Here is a 19,571-nt window from a genome sequence, read left to right as displayed (position 1 = left end):
GCAAAGCACTGTTCTAAGCGCTGGGGAGGATACAGGGTGATCAGGTTGTCCCACGTGGGGCTCACAGTCTTCATCCCCATTTTACAGATGAGGTAACTGAGGCCCAGAGAAGTTAAATGACTTGCCCAAGATCACACAGCAGACATGTGGCGGAGTCGGGATTTGAACCCATGACCTCTGACTCCAAAGCCCGTGCTCTTTCCGCTGAGCCACGCTGCTTCTCTAGATATTGTCTCAGCCTTACACAGACCTTAGTCTGTATACATCCCCCGGAAGCCACACTGCATACTGGAATCAATCAATCAATCAATCGTATTTATTGAGCGCTTACTATGTGCAGAGCACTGTACTAAGCGCTTGGGAAGTACAAATTGGCATCACATAGAGACAGTCGCTACCCAACAGTGGGCTCACAGTCTAAAAGGGGGAGACAGAGAACAGAACCAAACATACCAACAAAATAAAATAAGTAGGATAGAAATGTACAAGTAAAATAAATAAATAAATAAATAAATAGAGTAATAAATATGTACAACCATATATACATATATACAGGTGCTGTGGGGAAGGGAAGGAGGTAAGACGGGGGGATGGAGAGGGGGACGAGGGGGAGAGGAAAGAAGGGGCTCAGTCTGGGAAGGCCTCCTGGAGGAGGTGAGCTCTCAGCAGGGCCTTGAAGGGAGGAAGAGAGCGAGCTTGGCGGATGGGCAGAGGGAGGGAGGGCATTCCAGGCCCGGGGGAGGACGGGGGCCGGGGGTCGATGGCGGGACAGGCGAGAGCGAGGTACAGTGAGGAGATTAGTGGTGGAGGAGCGGAGGGTGCGGGCTGGGCAGTAGAAGGAGAGAAGGGAGGTGAGGTAGGAGGGGGCGAGGTGATGGACAGCCTTGAAGCCCAGGGTGAGGAGTTTCTGCCTGATGCGCAGATTGATCGGTAGCCATTGGAGGTTTTTGAGGAGGGGAGTAATATGTCCAGAGCGTTTCTGGACAAAGATAATCCGGGCAGCAGCATGAAGTATGGATTGAAGTGGAGAGAGACACGAGGATGGGAGATCAGAGAGAAGGCTAGTGCTGTAGTCCAGACGGGATAGGATGAGAGCTTGAATTAGCAGGGTAGCGGTTTGGATGGAGAGGAAAGGGCGGATCTTGGCAATGTTGCGGAGCTGAGACCGGCAGGTTTTGGTGACGGATTGGACGTGAGGGGTGAACGAGAGAGTGGAGTCGAGGATGACACCAAGGTTGCGGGCTCGTGAGACGGAAAAGATGGTAGTGCCGTCAACAGAGATGGGAAAGTCAGGGAGGGGGCAGGGTTTGGGAGGGAAGACAAGGAGTTCAGTCTTGGACATGTTGAGTTTTGGGTGGCGGGCAGACATCCAGATGGAGATGTCCTGAAGGCAGGAGGAGATGCGAGCCTGGAGGGAGGGGGAGAGAGCAGGGGCAGAGATGTAGATTTGGGTGTCATCAGCGTAGAGATGAGAGTTGAAGCCGTGGGAGCGAATGAGGTCACCAAGGGAGCAAGTGTAGATCGAGAACAGAAGGGGACCAAGAACTGAACCTTGAGGAACCCCCACAGTAAGGGGGTGGGTGGGGGAGGAGGAGCCCGCAAAAGAGACTGAGAATGAACGACCGGAGAGATAAGAGGAGAACCAGGAGAGGACGGAGTCTGTGAAGCCAAGGTCAGATAGCGTGTTGAGGAGAAGGGGGTGGTCCACAGTGTCAAAGGCAGCTGAGAGGTCGAGGAGGATTAGGACAGAGTATGAGCCGTTGGATTTGGCAAGCAGGAGGTCATTGGTGACCTTTGAGAGGGCAGTTTCCGTGGAATGAAGGGGACGGAAGCCAGACTGGAGGGGGTCGAGGAGAGAGTTGTTGTTGAGGAATTCTAGGCAGCGCGTGTAGACAACTCGTTCAAGGAGTTTGGAAAGGAATGGTAGGAGGGATATGGGACGATAACTAGAAGGTGAGGTGGGGTCAAGAGAGGGTTTTTTTAGGATGGGAGAGACATGGGCATGTTTGAAGGCAGAGGGGAAGGAACCAGTGGAGAGTGAGCGGTTGAAGATGGAAGTTAAGGAGGGGAGAAGGGATGGAGCGAGAGATTTCATAAGATGAGAGGGACTAGAAGACAAGTCCCCTCCACTCGAGAGAGCCAAGGCAGATCCCCAAGCATTTACCTCGTTCTAATTATCCCAGCATAGTGCTTCTGGAAACAACTGCTGGAATTAACTAAGCCAGTGTTAATGACAAGGACGTGTAAATAGCAGCAACCCCTCCGCCCCTTGGTGGATTTGAAAACCATGGACGAGTGGGAATCGGTTGCGGTGGGGAAACCTTGAAAGGTGGTATAAGTTGAAAAGGAAGAATCAGAGGTGCCAAGGGAGAAGAGCAATACTGTGACACGCAAATTCGTGAAGCGTTCCATATTTTTTCCCTTCAAGGCCCTGCTGAGAGCTCACCTCCTCCAGGAGGCCTTCCCAGACTGAGCCCTTTCCTTCCTCTCCCCCTCTTCCCCCTCTCCATCCCCCCATCCTACCTCCTTCCCTTCCCCACAGCACCTGTATATATGTATATATGGTTGTACATATTTATTACTCTATTTATTTATTTATTTTACTTGTACATATCTATCCTATTTATTTTATTTTGTTGGTATGTTTGGTTTTGTTCTCTGTCTCCCCCTTTTAGACTGTGAGCCCACTGTTGGGTAGCGACTGTCTTTATGTGTTGCCAATTTGTACTTCCCAAGCGCTTAGTACAGTGCTCTGCACATAGTAAGCGCTCAATAAATACGATTGATGATGATGATGATGACAGAGCAATGCCTACGAGTCCCGCTTATAAGCGGGGCCAAGGCACCTCCCAAACAGCAATCTGTCTTCCTCATTCCCAGCACCGGCAACAGGGAGTTTAACAACTTTTTCCTCGTGTCTGGGGATCCTGCACGGGCCACAATTCCTATAGTCGCCACCTCTTTATCAACCTCAACCTTCCAAAGTAGGTTGTCTTGTATTGCCGTCGAGTCATTTCCGATCCATAGCGACACCATGGACGCCAGAACGCCCCGCTCTCCATCTGCGATCGTTCTGGTAGTGTATCCATAGCGTTTCCTTGGTAAAAATATGGAATTGGTTTACCATTACCTTCTTCCGCGCAGTAAACTTGAATCTCCACCCTCGACTCTCTCCCTCGCCGCTGCTGCCCAGCACAGGTGAGTTTTGACTTGTAGCAGATTGCCTTCCACTCGCTAACCACTGCCCAAGCTCGGAATGGAATGGGTAGGCCTCGACTTGACTCTCCCTCCCATAGCCGAGACTGGTAGAGTATTGGAAACTCTCCAGGCACGATGCTGAGAGGGGCAAAACTCATTAGCATGTGCTAAACATTGAAAGACGTCCTCGTACCCTAGCGAGCCAGAGTAGGTTACCAATTTTTCCAGAAAGCCAGGATTCCAGGGGGTGGGGCTTCCAAATAACCTATTCCAAAGGAATAGAAGTAGTTCAATTCACACCCACTTTCAGAAAACCTATCAGCCCACCAATTTTTTTTAATAACCAGTCTGCGAATGATGGAGCGAAAGACGTCCTTGTACCCTAGCGAGCCAGAGTAGTTACCAATTTTTCCAGAAAGCCAGGATTCCAGGGGGTGGGGCTTCCAAATAACCTATTCCAAAGGAATAGAAGTAGTTCAATTCACACCCACTTTCAGAAAACCTATCAGCCCACCAATTTTTTTTAATAACCAGTCTGCGAATGATGGAGCGAAAGACGTCCTTGTACCCTAGCGAGCCAGAGTAGTTACCAATTTTTCCAGAAAGCCAGGATTCCAGGGGGTGGGGCTTCCAAATAACCTATTCCAAAGGAATAGAAGTAGTTCAATTCACACCCACTTTCAGAAAACCTATCAGCCCACCAATTTTTTTTAATAGCCAGTCTGCGAATGATGGAGCGAAAGACGTCCTCGTACCCTAGCGCGCCAGAGTAGGTTACCAATTTTTCCAGAAAGCCAGGATTCCAGGGGATGGGGCTTCCAAATAACCTATTCCAAAGGAATAGACGTAGTTCAATTCACACCTACTTTCAGAAAACCTATCCGCCCACCAATTTTTTTAATAGCCAGTCTGCGAATGATGGAGCCGACAGAGATGGGAGAGGTGTCCTTGTCTCTCTTTCCCCTGTCTGCCTCCTCATCTTTCTCAACCATATCTTGTCCTCACAGCAGGCAACTCATGGATTACTACTGGCCGCCCCGTAGCTGGGACAGAAAAGACTGTGAGCCCACTGTTGGGTAGGGACCGTCTCTATATGTTGCCAACCTGTACTTCCCAAGCCCACAGCACCTGTATATATGTATATATGTTTGTACATATTTTTTACTCTATTTATTTATTTTGCTTGTATATATCTATTCTATTTATTTTATTTTGTTAGTACGTTTGGTTTTGTTCTCTGTCTCCCCCTTTTAGACTGTGAGCCCACTGTTGGGTAGGGACTGTCTCTATATGTTGCCAACTTGTACTTCCCAAGCGCTTAGTACAGTGCTCTGCACACAGTAAGCGCTCAATAAATACGATTGATTGGTTGATTGATTTAGTACAGTGCTCTGCACACAGTAAGCGCTCAATAACTACGATTGAATGAATGAATGAATGAAAAGCCAAGATTGCTTTACTTCTCACCCACCTCCACATCAAACAGAAACTCCTTATCATTGGCTTTGAAACACTCAATCAGCTCGCCCCATCCTACCTCACCTCATTGATCTCATTCATTCAATCGTATTTATTGAGCGCTTACTGTATGCAGAGCACTGTACTAAGCACTCAGGAGTACAATACAGCAAAAAAGAGAAACAATCCCTGCACATACTCCGCTCTTCTACAGCCAGTTTACTCACTGCGCCCCAATTTCACCTATCTCGCCGACGACCCCTTTCCCACTAGCCTGGAACTCTCTCCCCCTCCATATACACCAGAACACCACTCTCTCTACCTTCAAACCATTATCAAAGTCACACCTCCTCCAAGAGGTCTTCCCCGAATAAGCCCTCTTTTCCCCAGCTCGCTCTCCCTTCTGGGTCATCTATGCACTTGGATCTGTGACCTTTGGACATTTGATATTCATCCCATCCACCAATCCCACCACATGAATGTATGTATCTTTAAATTATGTATTAAAAATTACTTATTTATTCTCATTAATGTCTGTCTCCCCCTCTAGACTGTGATCTCGTTAATGGGCAGGGAACATGTCTGCTAAGTCTGTTGAGCTGTACTTTCCATGTGCTTAGTATAGTGCTCAGCACTCAGTAAGTGCTCAATAAATGCTACGGATTGATTGATCTCCTCTAGTGCCTTTCGGCTCCCTGATAAAAAGGAGAACTATGGATGATAGGAGGGGCAGCAGATGAACAATGAATGAGATCACGCTCCCCGACCCTCTGCAGACCCTAGCAGACTGTGGTATTTGTTAAGCACTTACTATGCACTAAGCACTGTTCTAAGTGTTGGGGTAGAAACAAGGTAATAATAATGATGGCATTTGTTAAGCGCTTACTATGTGCCAAGCACTGTTCTAAGCACTAGGGTAGATACAAGGTAATTCGGTTGTCACACATGGGGCTCATAGCCTTAATCCCCCTTTTACAGATGAGGTAACCGAGGCACAGAGAAGTTAAGTAACTTGCCCAAAATCACACAGCTGACAAGTGGCAGAGGCGGGATTAGAACCCATGACCTCTGACTCCCAAACCCAAGCTCTTTCCACTAAGTCACGCTGCATCTCATAACCAGCACTTAGAACAGTGCTTTGCACATAGTAAGCGCTTAATAAATGCCATTATTATTATTATATTATTATCAGGTCAGGTCACACACAGCCCTTGTCCCACATGGGGCGCACAGTCTTAATCCCCATTTCACAGAAGAGGTAACTGAGGCGCAGAAAGTTAAGTGACTTGCCCAGGGTCACAGAGCAGACATGTGGTGGAGGCAGGATTAGAACCCACATCCTCTGACTTCCAGATATGTGCTCTTTCCACTAGGCCATGCTGCTTCTTCTGTGCGCCCTTCTAAAAGCCTTTCTTTCTCAATTGCTTGGATTTCTTTGAGGGTGGTCTTGTCTAAGGCTGAGGTGAAGGAAAGCTAAATATTAGCATCTGTCATTGGGTATTAACAGAGAAACAAATATGGACATTTACTTTCTCTGAGTCTCGGACTGGTTGCATTGCATATCTGAGGGTCTCAAAAGAAGAAAAAGAAGAGGAAATAGAAGTAGTCGTAGTAAGAAGAAGCACGGCCTAGTGGAAAGAGCAAAGGCTTGGAAGTCAAAGGACCTGGATTCTAATTCCGGCTTTGCCATTTGTCTGTTGTGTGACCTTGGGTAAGTCATTTCACTTCCCTGTGCCTCAGTTACCTCATCTGCAAAATGGGAATTAAGACTCTGAGCCCTATGGGGGACATGGACCGTGTCCAACCTGATTATCTTGTACCTACTCCATTGCTTAGTACAGTGCCTGGCACATAGTAAGTACTTAACAAATACCACTTCAAAAAAAAAACCAAACAGTGTTATTTAGTGCACAGCTGGGAACGGTTGACCACACCTAACCATTCAGAGATTCAACAGACACACAATGCATGTTTTCTGCACATATGGAGCATTTTTCCAACTGGGGAAAAATAGAAATATCAAATAAGGAGACATACTCAAGGGCTGATGATGAAATGTTGTGTGTAAGTTTGAAGCAGCTGAAAGAGAATATTTGCATCTATTTAAATCGGGCCCTGCCAGCGATAGCGCCAGTAATCTCTAGAAACTGCTCCGGAGACAGGGGAGCTTTCCAAAAACCACAGAGCCAATGGCTGCGTTCACCTGTGACATTCCCATTACGACTCCCTGCTTGAAGTTCTAGGAAGATTATTCCCCTCAGCATTTTTTTTTTAGGATTTCATAGACGTGTGCTTCCCCATTAAATCACCCACTACTTCGCCCATGGCTAAAGGTTCCTTTGTGGGCCAACCGATTACATCTAGCTTCATCTGGAACATGAATAGGAGAATGTATTTAAAATGTGACCGCCCCCCGACCCCCCGAAAATGAAATGGCAAACTGAAATACTTTCTTAATGGGCATAAACTGACGGAAGCAGAGAAAAGGGGCCGTTAATTCATCATTCCAATCTAAAGTAACTCACTGTACTGGGAGATTTTCATTTTTATCCCATGAATTGCTTTGCCATGAAACACAATGGAAAATTAGAACAGTCAAACTGATAAGGCTGAATCGAAGGAGAGACCTCAAGAGAACCAAGACTGAATTGTCTATGGAAATTTCTAGTGAACCCTACTCGGCAATTATTAACTCGGACTCACTTTCAGAAAGCAGTAGACCACTATACGGCTGGAGAGGTTCTCCATACAATATTCAGCAATCCTGTAATTTTGGGATTTCAGACTGTTCCCTAGAGAAGCAGCATGGCTTAGTGGATAGAGCAGGAGCTTGGGAGTCAGAAGGCTTTGGGTTCTAATCCCAGCTCTGCCACTTGTCTGCTGTGTGACCTTGGGCAAGTCAACTTCTCTGTGCCTCAATTACCTCATCTGTAAAATGGGGATTGAGACTGAAAGCCCCATGTGGGATAGGGAATATGTCCAACCCAATTTGCTTGTATCCACCTCAGCACTCAGTGCCTGCCATACAGTAAGCGCTTAAATACCACAATTACTATCCACCTCAGCACTCAGTGCCTGCCACATAGTAAGTGCTTAAATACCACAATTACTATTACTATTATTATATCATCGATTAAAGGACATTCTGACTGAGCCCGTTGTTGGGTAGGGACTTCCCAAGCGCTTAGTACAGTGCTCTGCACACAGTAACCGCTCAATAAATATGATTGAATGAATGAATGAACCCATAAAGCAACCCAGCTAGACTCAGTTCTGTCTCTTTTATCCTCTCTTGGGAAGTTAATGTATTAGAAGTTGGAAAGATATGCCTTTGAGATTTTCCTGATTTTTGTATGGTAATTGTTAAGTGCTTATTATGTGCCAAGCACTGTACTAAATGCTGGGGTAGATACAAGATAATCAGGTCCCATATGGGACTCACAGACTAGGAGGGAGAACAGGATTGAATGCCCACTTTACAAATGAGGAAAGAGAAGTGACTTGCCCAAGATCACACAGACGACAAGTGGCAGAGGTGAGATTAGAACCCAGGTCCTCGCACTCCCAGGCCTGCGCTCTTACCACTAGGCCATGCTGCTTCTCACCATTTCCAGGTACCCACCCTCCATACTTCCTTAAATAAAATTCTGTATCGAATGGCAGCTTTCCCCTTCTTCAGAACGGCATCCCAAATTAGGAGCTTTCCTCAAGACTCACAAATTACACCGTTTTATGCACTGGAACACTTATTCTTGCCTTGAAATACCCAACTTCTCCATCTCTCCCAGGACTTACGTGGGACCAGATAGTTCCTCCCTCCATCCCTCTTCCCTGATCCAATCTGAGAATTACTGGCCCATGCGTCCAGACTTTCCTTTTGGTTCAGTCTCAGTTTGCCTAGTTTAGTCCTTTAACAGCGGGCTGCCCCTCTCTTCTTCTGGATTCATTCTTCGATTTCTATTTCTGAATTTTTCTTTCTTTCTACTTTCTCTTCTCTCCCTGCTGGGCCAAGCAACTCAAAATGAATGCATCTGAAACGATGGCGAGATGCCCAGTGTTCTAAATGACAGAGAAGCCTGCAAGTATTGATCTGGAGGATAAAAAGATGCAGAGGTAAAAGGTTTTTTTTTTTATTTGTTTCTTTCAAGGTATTTGTTAAGCACTTACTAGGTGCCAGGCCCCATATTAAGTACCGGGATAAATACAAGACAATCAGATTGGACACTGTTCATGCATAGGGGGCTCGCTGCCTTGATCCCCTGTTTTACAGATGAGGTAACTGAGGGACAGAGAAGTTAAGTGATTTGCCCACGATCACACAGCAGACAAATGGTGGAGCCGGGATTAAATCCCAGGTTCTCTGACACCCAGCCCTTTGTTTTTCCCACTAGGGCATGCTGCTTCTCATTAAAATTAAAGGAATCCTTTTACATGTACAAAGTAAGAACAGGGGAGCCATTAAAGGAAAAAGTATATTGATCATTTCAGCACAATGGGCAGGAAGTGGTCAGACAATTACACTCCCCACCTTCAAAGCCTTATCTAAGGCTCATCTCTTCCAAGAAGCCTTCCCTGACTTATCCATTTCCCCTTCTCCCACTCACTTCTGCATTGCCCTGATTTGCTCCCTTTATTCACCCCACCCTCAACCCCACAGCACTTAGGTACATATCTGTAATTTATTTATATTAATGTCTGTCTCCCCCGCTAGACAGTAAGCTTGTTGTGGGCTGGTAATGTGTCTGGGAATGTGCGTTGGTACGTGTTATATTGTACTCTCCCAAGCGCTTAGTTCAGTGCTTTGCCCCACTCCCTCTTCCATCCCACCACACTGTAACCAGGCCCTCCCAGGGATGCCACTGTCACCGTGAGGAGAAACTTGCATGAACCTGACCGGGTGAGGAGTGTCTTCCGTTTTTATTATTTTAGTTCACTCTCACTTTCATCAGCATGGATCCTCTCCACTTCCCACCCAAATCCCATCCACCCCTCGACTTTCTGATCGCTGTAAAAACACCACCCATCCTTTCTATCTCAAGAAGGCATTATCGTTGACTCATCTCTCTCAGTCAACCCGCCTATTCAATCTGTCACTAGATCCTTTAGAATCTACCTTCACACCACCAGCAAAATCCACCCTCTCCTCTCCATCCAAACTGCCTCAACACTAATCCAAGCACTTATTTCCCACCTCGACTACTGCCCTGACCTCCCTGCCTCATGCCACTCCTCACCAGGCCATGCTCTGCTGGTCAGATCATTTTTCTGGAAAACGCTTCAAGTCCACATCTCCCCACTCCTCAAACTTTTAATGGTTCTCCATCGACCTCCGCATCAGACAGAAACTCCTGACCATCGGCTCTAAGGCCTACAATCAGTTCACCCCCTCCTATCTCTCCTCGCTGATTTCCTATTATAACCCTGTCCATTGCTTCACTCTTTTAACACCGACCTACCTCACTGTACCTTGATCTCATCTATCCCGCCGCCGACCTCTCGCCCTCATCCACCCTCTGGCCTGGAGCTACCTCCTCAAGCAGCATGGCCTAGTGGATAAAGGGCCTAGGAGTCAGACGGTCCTGAGTTCTAATCCCAGTTCCGCCACTTGTCTGCTGTATGACCTTGGGCAAGTCACTTCACTTCTCTGTGCCTCTGTTACCTCACCTGTAAAATGGGGATTAAGACAGTGAGCTCCGTGCGAGACACGGACTGTGTCCAACTCAACACCCGTCCACATGTTTTGTTTTGTTGTCTGTCTCCCCCTTCTAGACTGTGAGCCCGTGGTTGGGTAGGGACTGTCTCTATATGTTGCCAACTTGGACTTCCCAAGTGCTTACTACAGTGCTCTGCACACAGTAAGCGCTCAATAAATACGATTGAATGAATGAATGAATTCGCCCCAGCACTTAGTACAGTGCCTTGCACATAGTAAGCACTTAAATACCATAATTAGCATTATTATTATTATTTCTGATAGGCTACCACTCTGCCCACCTTCAAATCCATCCTAAAATCACATCTCCTCCAAGAGGCCTTCCCTGACTAAGCCTTCATTTCCCCTCCCTACTCACCTTCCCTCCTGCGACACCTGTATCCTGGGATCTGTAACTCTCAAACACTTAATACTCATCCCACCCTCAGCCCCACACCCCTTATGTACATATCCTTACATACTACCATTTCCCCATCTAAAATTTATTTTAATGTCTATCTCCCCATCCAGACTGTAAACAGCCTGGGGGTAGGGATCACATCAACCAAGGTCAAGTCTACAACTCTCTCCCAAGTGCTTGATCCCCACACAGTAAGCGTTCAATAAAGTACCATTGACTGATTTTTTTAAAAGCCACTAAAAACATATCTTTTGATGTTCAGGCCGATGTCTGGGAGGAAGAGGAACTGGTAAGTTAAATTAGGGAGAAAGTACTCTGTAGATGGAGTTCAATCTCCCTGGTCCCCATGGACAACTGTTGCCTGACTTTAATCCCCGACTAGTCTGGTGACACAATGTATTTACCTCCTTTCTCTCCAGTGGGCTAAATAACCTCCCTCGAGAACCGTCTTCAGAGTTTAGTATTCCCAGAGTCAGTTCTATCTCAGCTCTGCATCAGGTTGGAGTTTTGGGTTCAAATTCTGGTTCCATTTCTGCCACACCATGGGCAGAGAGGAACCCAAGAGCTCTCATCACCACATCTACAGTTTTCCAGGAGGAAATGACTACTTCTATATTGAGATGATGGTAGCCAAAGGAATCATGAATGGAGCCCTTGGTTATAAAAATATCACGGAGGGCACTTTTCACGCAATTTTGCTTTGTGACTATTTCAACAGACACTAAGGAAATCTAAACTGAATACTGGCTTCTGGGCCACTAAGGAGCCACATTTAGGAGTTTGGTAGATGGCAGACCGATACTGAGCTGTGTTATAAAAATATATGGTTAATCCTCTAGGCGTGAAGAATTTTCCCAGGCCAATCCTAAACATATGATGTGTGATTATAAACCGCCCTATTTTCACTTTTTTCCTGAACACAGGAAAATATAATCACAAAGGCACCGAAAATGCCTAAAATTTAAAAGTAGTAAATAAAAGCAGAGCTGGCTTATCCCCTGAACACTTTTCTTTATAAAAGGGAGCCAGTGAGAAGAGATAAGAAGAACCGACTATGTGATCCTTGGAAGTTCCAGGGAAACAGAAGATGATGCTGAGGTCCACTTCCTGATCCTAATCTCAGCACCCTCTCTCCCCTCCACCACTTCCTGCCTTAGTCACGGAGTGGGGAAGGAATCCTAAGAGAAGCACGCCTTTTAATTGGCTTAAAATCCTGAGAAAAATTTAAACATTTTGGGGCCCTGAGCTGGCCCATCTCCCTGAAGAGATGTTGAACATTTTCAAGGTTCTTACTAGCTGTTAATGAGCTCTCTGTACATTTTCCAATGTTGGACTTTCTCTGTGGGGCCTTCTCTTCTCCCCACCATGATAGAGAGTTCCCCAGTACCCGGAACAATGTTCACAAATAGTTATATGGAATTTTTTTTAATTTCCATTACACATTTTAAATAAAATTCTAATTAATCTTGAATTTTGGCAAATAGAGACTCTTCTTTTTTCCTTGAGATGACAAACACTCAATGGCTGGAGTAGAAACCCAAACTTGAACCTCAAAATATTTTAAACTTTCACTCCTCCCCAAACTGCCCCTCGATTCATTTTATCTGTACCTAAGTTTAACCCCTTTTTGTGTTTCCACTGAGGTTTGTCACGTATTCTAAACAACCCAATCACAATCATGGCATACCGTCCAAGACATTAACTAAAATCCAATTAATGAAATTTATCGAGGCCCTTTAAGCCAACTTTTTCCTTCCTGACTGTCCTGACTAGAGGGTTTCAAGACAGTTCCCACCCATTCGAGGAAATGATGGAGATGAATCCCAATAGAGACCTCAACAATTAAGGGCTCCGGGTGGTTTTAGATGTCAAAACCAAAAGCTCATTATTGGAAGGGAGACAATACCAGAGGGGCATCAATAGCCTCAAGCTATTTCTTAAAGGCTTGGAATCCTCTTCAGGCATTGTCTGCATTATTCATCATGGGGAGAGGTAGGCTATGGATCCATTTTAAGTTGGAAGGCAGAGAGGACTAGGTATTTCCAAGAGTTTTTAAACGGCATTAACCTAGAGTTACCATAATGGAAGCTACATTCATTGCACGGTTTCCGGGGCAGCGTTGATTGTTACAAGATCGTTATGCTGCAGAGAAGCAGTGTGGCTCAGTGGAAAGAGCGCGGGCTTTGGATATATGTATGTATGTTTGTACATATTTATTACTCTATTTCTTTATTTTACTTGTACATATCTATTCTATTTATTTTATTTTGTTAGTATGTTTGGTTTTGTTCTCTGTCTCCCCCTTTTAGACTGTGAGCCCACTGTTGGGCAGGGACTGTCTCTATATGTTGCCAACTTGTACTTCCCAAGCGCTTAGTACAGTGCTCTGCACACAGTAAGCGCTCAATAAATACGATTGATTGATTTGGAGTCAGAGGTCATGGGTTCAAATCCTGGCTCCACCAATTGCGGGCTGTGTGACTTTGGGCAAGTCACTTCACTTCTCTGTGCCTCAGTTACCTCATCTGTAAAATGGGGATTAAGACTGTGAGCCCCCCCGTGGGAATACCTGATCACCTTGTAACCTCCCCAGTGCTTAAAACAGTGCTTTGCAAATTGTAAGCACTTAATAAATGCTATTATTATTACTATTACAAGGGGAGGGGCTGCGGTGGTCAAGGCATTAGGTATTATGAGAAATGAAAATAAATGCCATTAAAATGAGCCCCAAGTCATTTTCGCTGTTGGGAACATAATGATAATGAAAATAACGATTATTGTGGCATTTGTCAAGTGCTTACTCTGTGCCAGACACTGTATTAAGTGCTGGGGCGGATACAAGCAGATCGGATTGGTCCCTGACCCACATGGGGCTCAAGTCTTAAACCCCACTTAGCAGATGAGGTAACTGAGGCACAGTGAAGTGACTTGTCCAAGGTCACATGGTGAACAAGTGACAGAACTGGGATTAGAATCCAGGTCCTTCTGACTTCTACGCCCGAGCGCTATCCACTAGGCCATGCTGCTTCTCATAAATATCATAAATACCACGAAATGGCTGTTATTTTAAAAATATATTGCAATTAGTTTCTGCATTTTTTTTCATGCTAGTCACAACATGAAACTTTCATAAGCGCATAGTTCGGTGATCTGCTCACAGTAAACACTCAAATAAATTCGACCAAATGAATAACAAAAAGCCCCAAGGCTACAATGCCCTTGGAATACCTTCTGCAGATGACTTTGCAAAGTCCTCAACATGCAGAGTGTCCGTCACCTTTTTACAAAACAAGTAACAGCTGAGCACAGACACAGCAGGAGACAAATTCTGTGCCCTAGGCTGCAAAATATGTTCTGACCACAGCAAACCCCTATTTATTTTCATCAGGAATCATTACGACTCGTGAGAAAATCTGATTCAATTTCTTTTCTTGAATATAAAGGCCCTGCTATTCTATTTGACTGTGAGAACATTAACAGTGAATAATCGCCTCCACAGAAAGAAAACAGAATAATTTTTTAGCAACTTCTAGCCCTGAGCAAAATTTGGCAATTTCCACTTTTAAGTCTTATGCTCAGAAAGCTTTTGCTTGCCTCAGTTTGAGGTTGACATGGCATTTTAGCAGTCCCTGGGGCCAGAAAAACAATCCAGAAGTTTTCATTCCAGAGAGTGAAAATCATAGGACCATTTAGCATCTCTCCCTCCCTCTTTCTTTCTCTCTCCCCACTCTTGCAATATAAGCCACTTAGCTACAGTAAGGATAATAATAATAATAAAAATAATGGCATTTATTAAGCGCTTACTATGTGCAAAGCAGTGTTCTAAGCTCTGAGGAGGTTACAACGTGATACGGTTGTCCCACGAGGGGCTCACAGTCTTAATCCCCATTTTACAGATGAGGGAACTGAGGCACAGGGAAGTGAAGTGACTTGCCCAAAGTTACACAGCTGACAACTGGCGGAGCTGGGATTTGAACCCATGACCTCTGGCTCCAAAGCCCGGGGCTCTTTCCACTGAGCCACGCTGCTTCTCCAACAAATAAATAGAGTAAGGATACTGGGTGTCTCTAGTGAGTTCGACAGAACTGATTCCAGATCCTAAAGGCAAGGCTAATCTGGAACCAATCTAGACCCCCGCCCCAAAATCTCCCAAAATGAACCCAAATCAAAGTGACTCCCTCAGGCCCAGCCAACCTCAGTCCCCCAACACTAAATCGGCCCATGTGTATCTAAAACCAGCCCCCAAACGCCCCAACAAACTCCAAGGGGCTGGGGACGCTCTAGTATACTGGGGGACACAACCCAGGCTGAGATAGTCCAGTGCCTTTTGGGGAAACCTACAGAGTTATTCAAACCCACTCTGAGAACAGAGGGTGGGTCAGGCGTAACATGGATATATTCCCAACCAAAATGGAGACCAAATTTATTTAAATGGAACACCTGAATCCTAAAATCCAAGAGTGAAGCATTTGCACCACAATAGCCCAAGACACAACCCGAGTCCCCAGAATCATGATGACACCAATCCTATTTCTGTCACTCCAACACAACTGATTACCTCTTAATAAGAGGAGTTCGACTAAATGTTTGTCTTTTAAAACCTGGACCTAATTTGTTGCCTTTGGTTCAATCAAATATCCTGAAAGCCTGCATGAATGGACTATTAACGCTGGAGTTTGGGGGTTGTTTTCCCTCTGGCTATGGTGCATCCATCTGATAAACTGCCTCTCACCCCACTTCCTGGGGACTGTGGGAGGAGAAGGCCAAATCTGCCAAGGAGCTTGAGCTTCATCATAACTTTTAATCATTTGGGGTATGTGGGACCAATAATTCAACCTCTTGTTGAACGGGACAGCATCGAGGGAGAATGGCAAGTGCTTTCAATGTTATATTTTACAAGATCAACAGCAAATGGGAAATTACAGAAAAAAAAAATCTAGCTCAAGAGACAAGATTAGTCTATTTCAGTGGTAGGCCAAGAAAATTGCAAGGTGATCAGTAGTGTCATTCCAGTTCTGGCCATTTCGTAATGGACTATGAGCAAAGAAGAAGAAAATCCACATCAATTCAACTCTCAACAGCTACCTCGAAGTCTTTCACCAACAATCGAGATCAGGTATGTACTACAAGAAAACATTCTCTCTGTATAAATTCCATCCATCAGGTTTTCAAGTGGTCCAAGAGATAGAGAAGCAGCGTGGCTCAGTGGAAAAAGCACGGGCTTGGGAGTCAGAGGTCATGGGTTCTAATCCCGGCTCCGCCACTTATCGGCTGTGTGACTTTGGTCAAGTCACTTAACTTCTCTGTGCCTCAGTTACCACGTGTGCAAAATGAGGATTAAGATTGTGAGCCCCACATGGGACAACCTAGTCACCTTGTATCCCCCCCCCCCCGCCCCACAGCACTTAGAACAGCTCTTTGTATATAGTAAGCGCTTAACAAATACCATCATTATTATTATTGAACAATATCTCAATTTTATCTAGATGGAATCTGCACCTTGTATTCACGGGCACAAATTCCCAAAACTCTCAGAAGAGGAAAAATCTCATCATTTTTCTAAGCCACCAAAGGGAACTCTAACTGATTAAGCAAAAGCACAACATAGAAATAATGCAGCTCCTCTCAGGTGCAAGTTTCTAATGTGAAAAAACACCATATGAACAGCAAGAACACCAGACCATTTAATGCTCCTACAGGAACTTCAAAAATCAGACTTCATGATCCAGAGACTACTTGAGTTCTAATGCGCTCATGAAATCTTATGAATGAATCATGCTACAGAACCTTTTATTTAACAATAATTATGAGCTTTGGCAAATACAACCTACCACACACGGCTATCCAAGTGCCTTTCAAGGGCAAAACAAGTGAATAAAAACTTAGAAAGGGGATTGTCAAATTAGCCATGGCTCTCAAGTGACTGGCTATACAATGGCATTTGTCAGTCACTTTTTTGGAACATGAGGCATTTTTTAATTTCCCTAGTCCCACAATTCACCTTAGCCACTTACCCAAAAATGGAGCACTTCATTGAAAAGAGGACACGGATAGATGCTTTTTTTTTCTTTAACTCTCCATTTTCTAGTCTTTCAGCCTCAGCCTAGTAATGGTACACTTGACCTCGGGGTTTGCTTTGGTGATTTTAAGCAGCTTAAGCTGAGCAACATACAGTACGGACACACCTCTCTCCATCTCTGCCATCTTGTACTTCCCAAGCGCTTAGTACAGTGCTCTGCACACAGTAAGCGCTCGATAAATATGATTGATTGATTGATTGATTCATCATTCTGGGATATGCAAGCAATTAGAATGTCGTTTACAAAACATGGAGAAGAGGACTGGTTTGAAAACAGAGCACCTGAAGAAGAATTGTGGGCAGGGAACACGTCTGCCAACTGTTATACTGTACTCTCCCGACGCTTAGTACATTGCACATTCGCAGTAAGCATTCAATAAATAAAATTGATCAACTGACTGAAAGACTTGAGAAACAGGGGGGGGAAATGGCTTAGGTCTCATCGTCTTCACTTTCTTCTGAATATGGTGTACCCAAAAGGGACCCACGTTGCTTCTATACCTTTTAAAGGGGCAGGGAGAAAAAAATCAACAACAACCTCACTTACAATCCCCACAGTCATAAAAACATAATAGTACGAAAAGAACAAAAACTCCGACGTGGCATCTCTTACCTTCACCTACCATGGAAACCCCTATGGACATTCCCATGAACTTGCTTTTGGTCCACACGTGAGTGTTCACGCAGATTCTCTTCTCCTTGCACTCACAGTAAAAGCAAGAAACCGGCGGGTGATGAGACACTTGTTCGGCTACGAAGCTCAGCTTGTATCCATCGGCCAGATCCCGCTTCTCGGTCCCGTCGACCCGAACCGACTCATCCGTCCCGTCGGCCCGATCCCGCTCCTCCGGGCCCGTGGCCGGGCCGGCCTGGGCCCTGGCCGCAGTCGAGGGAGTCTTGCTAGTTCTGTGCGATGTCACCTTGTCCCGGGGGACGTGCCAGGAGCAGTGAAACGTTTCCCCAATGATTGGGTTATAGGGCTTCTTGGCGACGGCTCCCTTTCTACCTTCATGGAAAGATGTGAGATAATACTCCACAAAGCTGATTACTCTTTCTTCTGGGGTGGCGCCAGCTGCAATTGACAAAAACAGGTCTGGATGGGCCATGAAATTGGCAAACATCTCCAGCAGGGATCTTTTCTCCAGAATGAATGTTGGGAGCACTACCTGCATTCAGAAGCAGACAAAGGCAGACATGATTGCAAATACCAGTCAAGCCAAACAGCACAAGGGCATGACTCCCCGCCCAAGTCAGGAGCAGTTTCCTCAGATTTGCAGCGAGAATGATGAACGAAGGAAAATTGTTTGGGAGAAATGAACACCCCAGATTGCTACACGATCTGCTGCCTCCTTCGCAATGGTAGATTAAACAATATGGAAAGCAAGCTGTCCTGAGAGATGCTTTTTCCTCGCTCTCCTTTGGCTTAAATAATATGTCTCTCTACACACCTGATCTAAATCTGCCTCCCTCCTTAGCTCTCACAGCCTTTATCATTATAGTTGTGAAAACACAGCTTGGGAAGAGTTTTGACACCTGTTTACAATATAGGAATCTGGAAATAGCCATTAACCCTTTGAAAAGTGTTCACTGCCAGCTCTCCAGACAAGTGTAGTAAAGGAGGAATAGGTACAAAATTGTTAAAGTGATGCTGCTGGGGTGTTTCTTTGAAGAGAAACATTAGAAGTTGTTTCTGAAATTCTCCTATTAATACCCACCCGTCAGTACATTAATACAGGGCAGGGGGGCTATGGATGGCGTAAAATGTTTTTATTCCAATCACAGCCCTTCCAGTTCAGGGGATGGAATAATAGTAATTTCTTAAATCCATTTTTCAGCCAAGGTTTTTAAAATGCTTTGTTGGCATTAACTCAGTCCCTGTTGACCTCAATTTCCAAGTGAATCTGGGGCATTGGCCTATGGAGAATTTTCAAATCTCGCAGTAATTGAGGCTCAGCCGAGCTGGGGGGCTTTATCCCAATTCCCCTACTTGGGCTGACGCAGGCAAGAGACAAGTGACACTACGTTATTTTAATGCAGCATGACTGAAGATGTAATTCTAAGATGGGATGTTGGTGTCCCACGATGTTGCAAAACGGGGTAGGAGATTACATGACATACTTGTGTCATCGTGACTCACAGTCAAGAAGCATAATGAATTCACATAATAATAAGATAAGACGTCATTTTATTCTGGCATCATTGCTCACTTTCATTGTGTGATTGGCCATGCCTTGGCTGCTTGCCTCTTACCTGTATGGCAGAAAGGGGAGAAATCATCATCATCAATGGTATTTACTGAGCACCTACTGTGCGCAGAGCACTGTACAATACTCAGAATTGTCCTGATGCTTCGGTACAATACTCAAAATTGTCCTGACAGTAGAATACTCTCCCAAGCGCTTAAAGCAGTGCTCTGCACACAGTAAGCACTCAATAAATATCATTGATTGATTGATTACTTTACAACAGAGTTGGTAGACAAGTTCCCTGTCCACAAGGAGCTTACAATCTAGAGGATGACTTACTAATAAAGACATTTAGTAGGGCTAAGACTGTACCTATCGGTTACAAGTTTTTTAGTACAGTTCCCCTAGGGTTATCAAACCCAAGCAACAACAGTAGGGTGGGGGAATACCATATTAAAGAGAGCAGTCTGAAACATTTGACAAGTGAGTAAACTTGTAAACCAAACTTGTTAAAGAAAAACTTGGGCCCATAAAGGC

The 19,571-nt window shown here is 45.1% G+C and overlaps 1 protein-coding gene and 1 non-coding gene across 2 annotated transcripts in view; both read right to left on the bottom strand.

Annotated features, from left to right (window-relative positions):
• The window catches only part of OSBPL10 (oxysterol binding protein like 10), a 246,816-nt gene that overhangs the window by 13,263 nt on the left and 213,982 nt on the right, over positions 1-19,571 (bottom strand). Inside the window, exon 9 of the mRNA XM_038761397.1 lies at positions 17,462-18,014. Coding sequence (XP_038617325.1) covers positions 17,462-18,014 — 553 coding nt within the window. The remainder of the gene's footprint in view (positions 1-17,461; positions 18,015-19,571) is intronic.
• Positions 3,209-3,346, bottom strand: LOC119925084. Its single transcript, XR_005449754.1, has one exon. It is a non-coding gene; the product is annotated as a small nucleolar RNA SNORA7 (small nucleolar RNA).

The sequence above is a fragment of the Tachyglossus aculeatus genome, chromosome 2 (genome assembly GCF_015852505.1).
Source record: "Tachyglossus aculeatus isolate mTacAcu1 chromosome 2, mTacAcu1.pri, whole genome shotgun sequence".
NCBI classification, from domain to species: Eukaryota; Metazoa; Chordata; class Mammalia; order Monotremata; family Tachyglossidae; genus Tachyglossus; species Tachyglossus aculeatus.
Note: the sequence above shows the minus strand (reverse complement) of the source record. Positions and strands in the feature narration are given on the sequence as shown.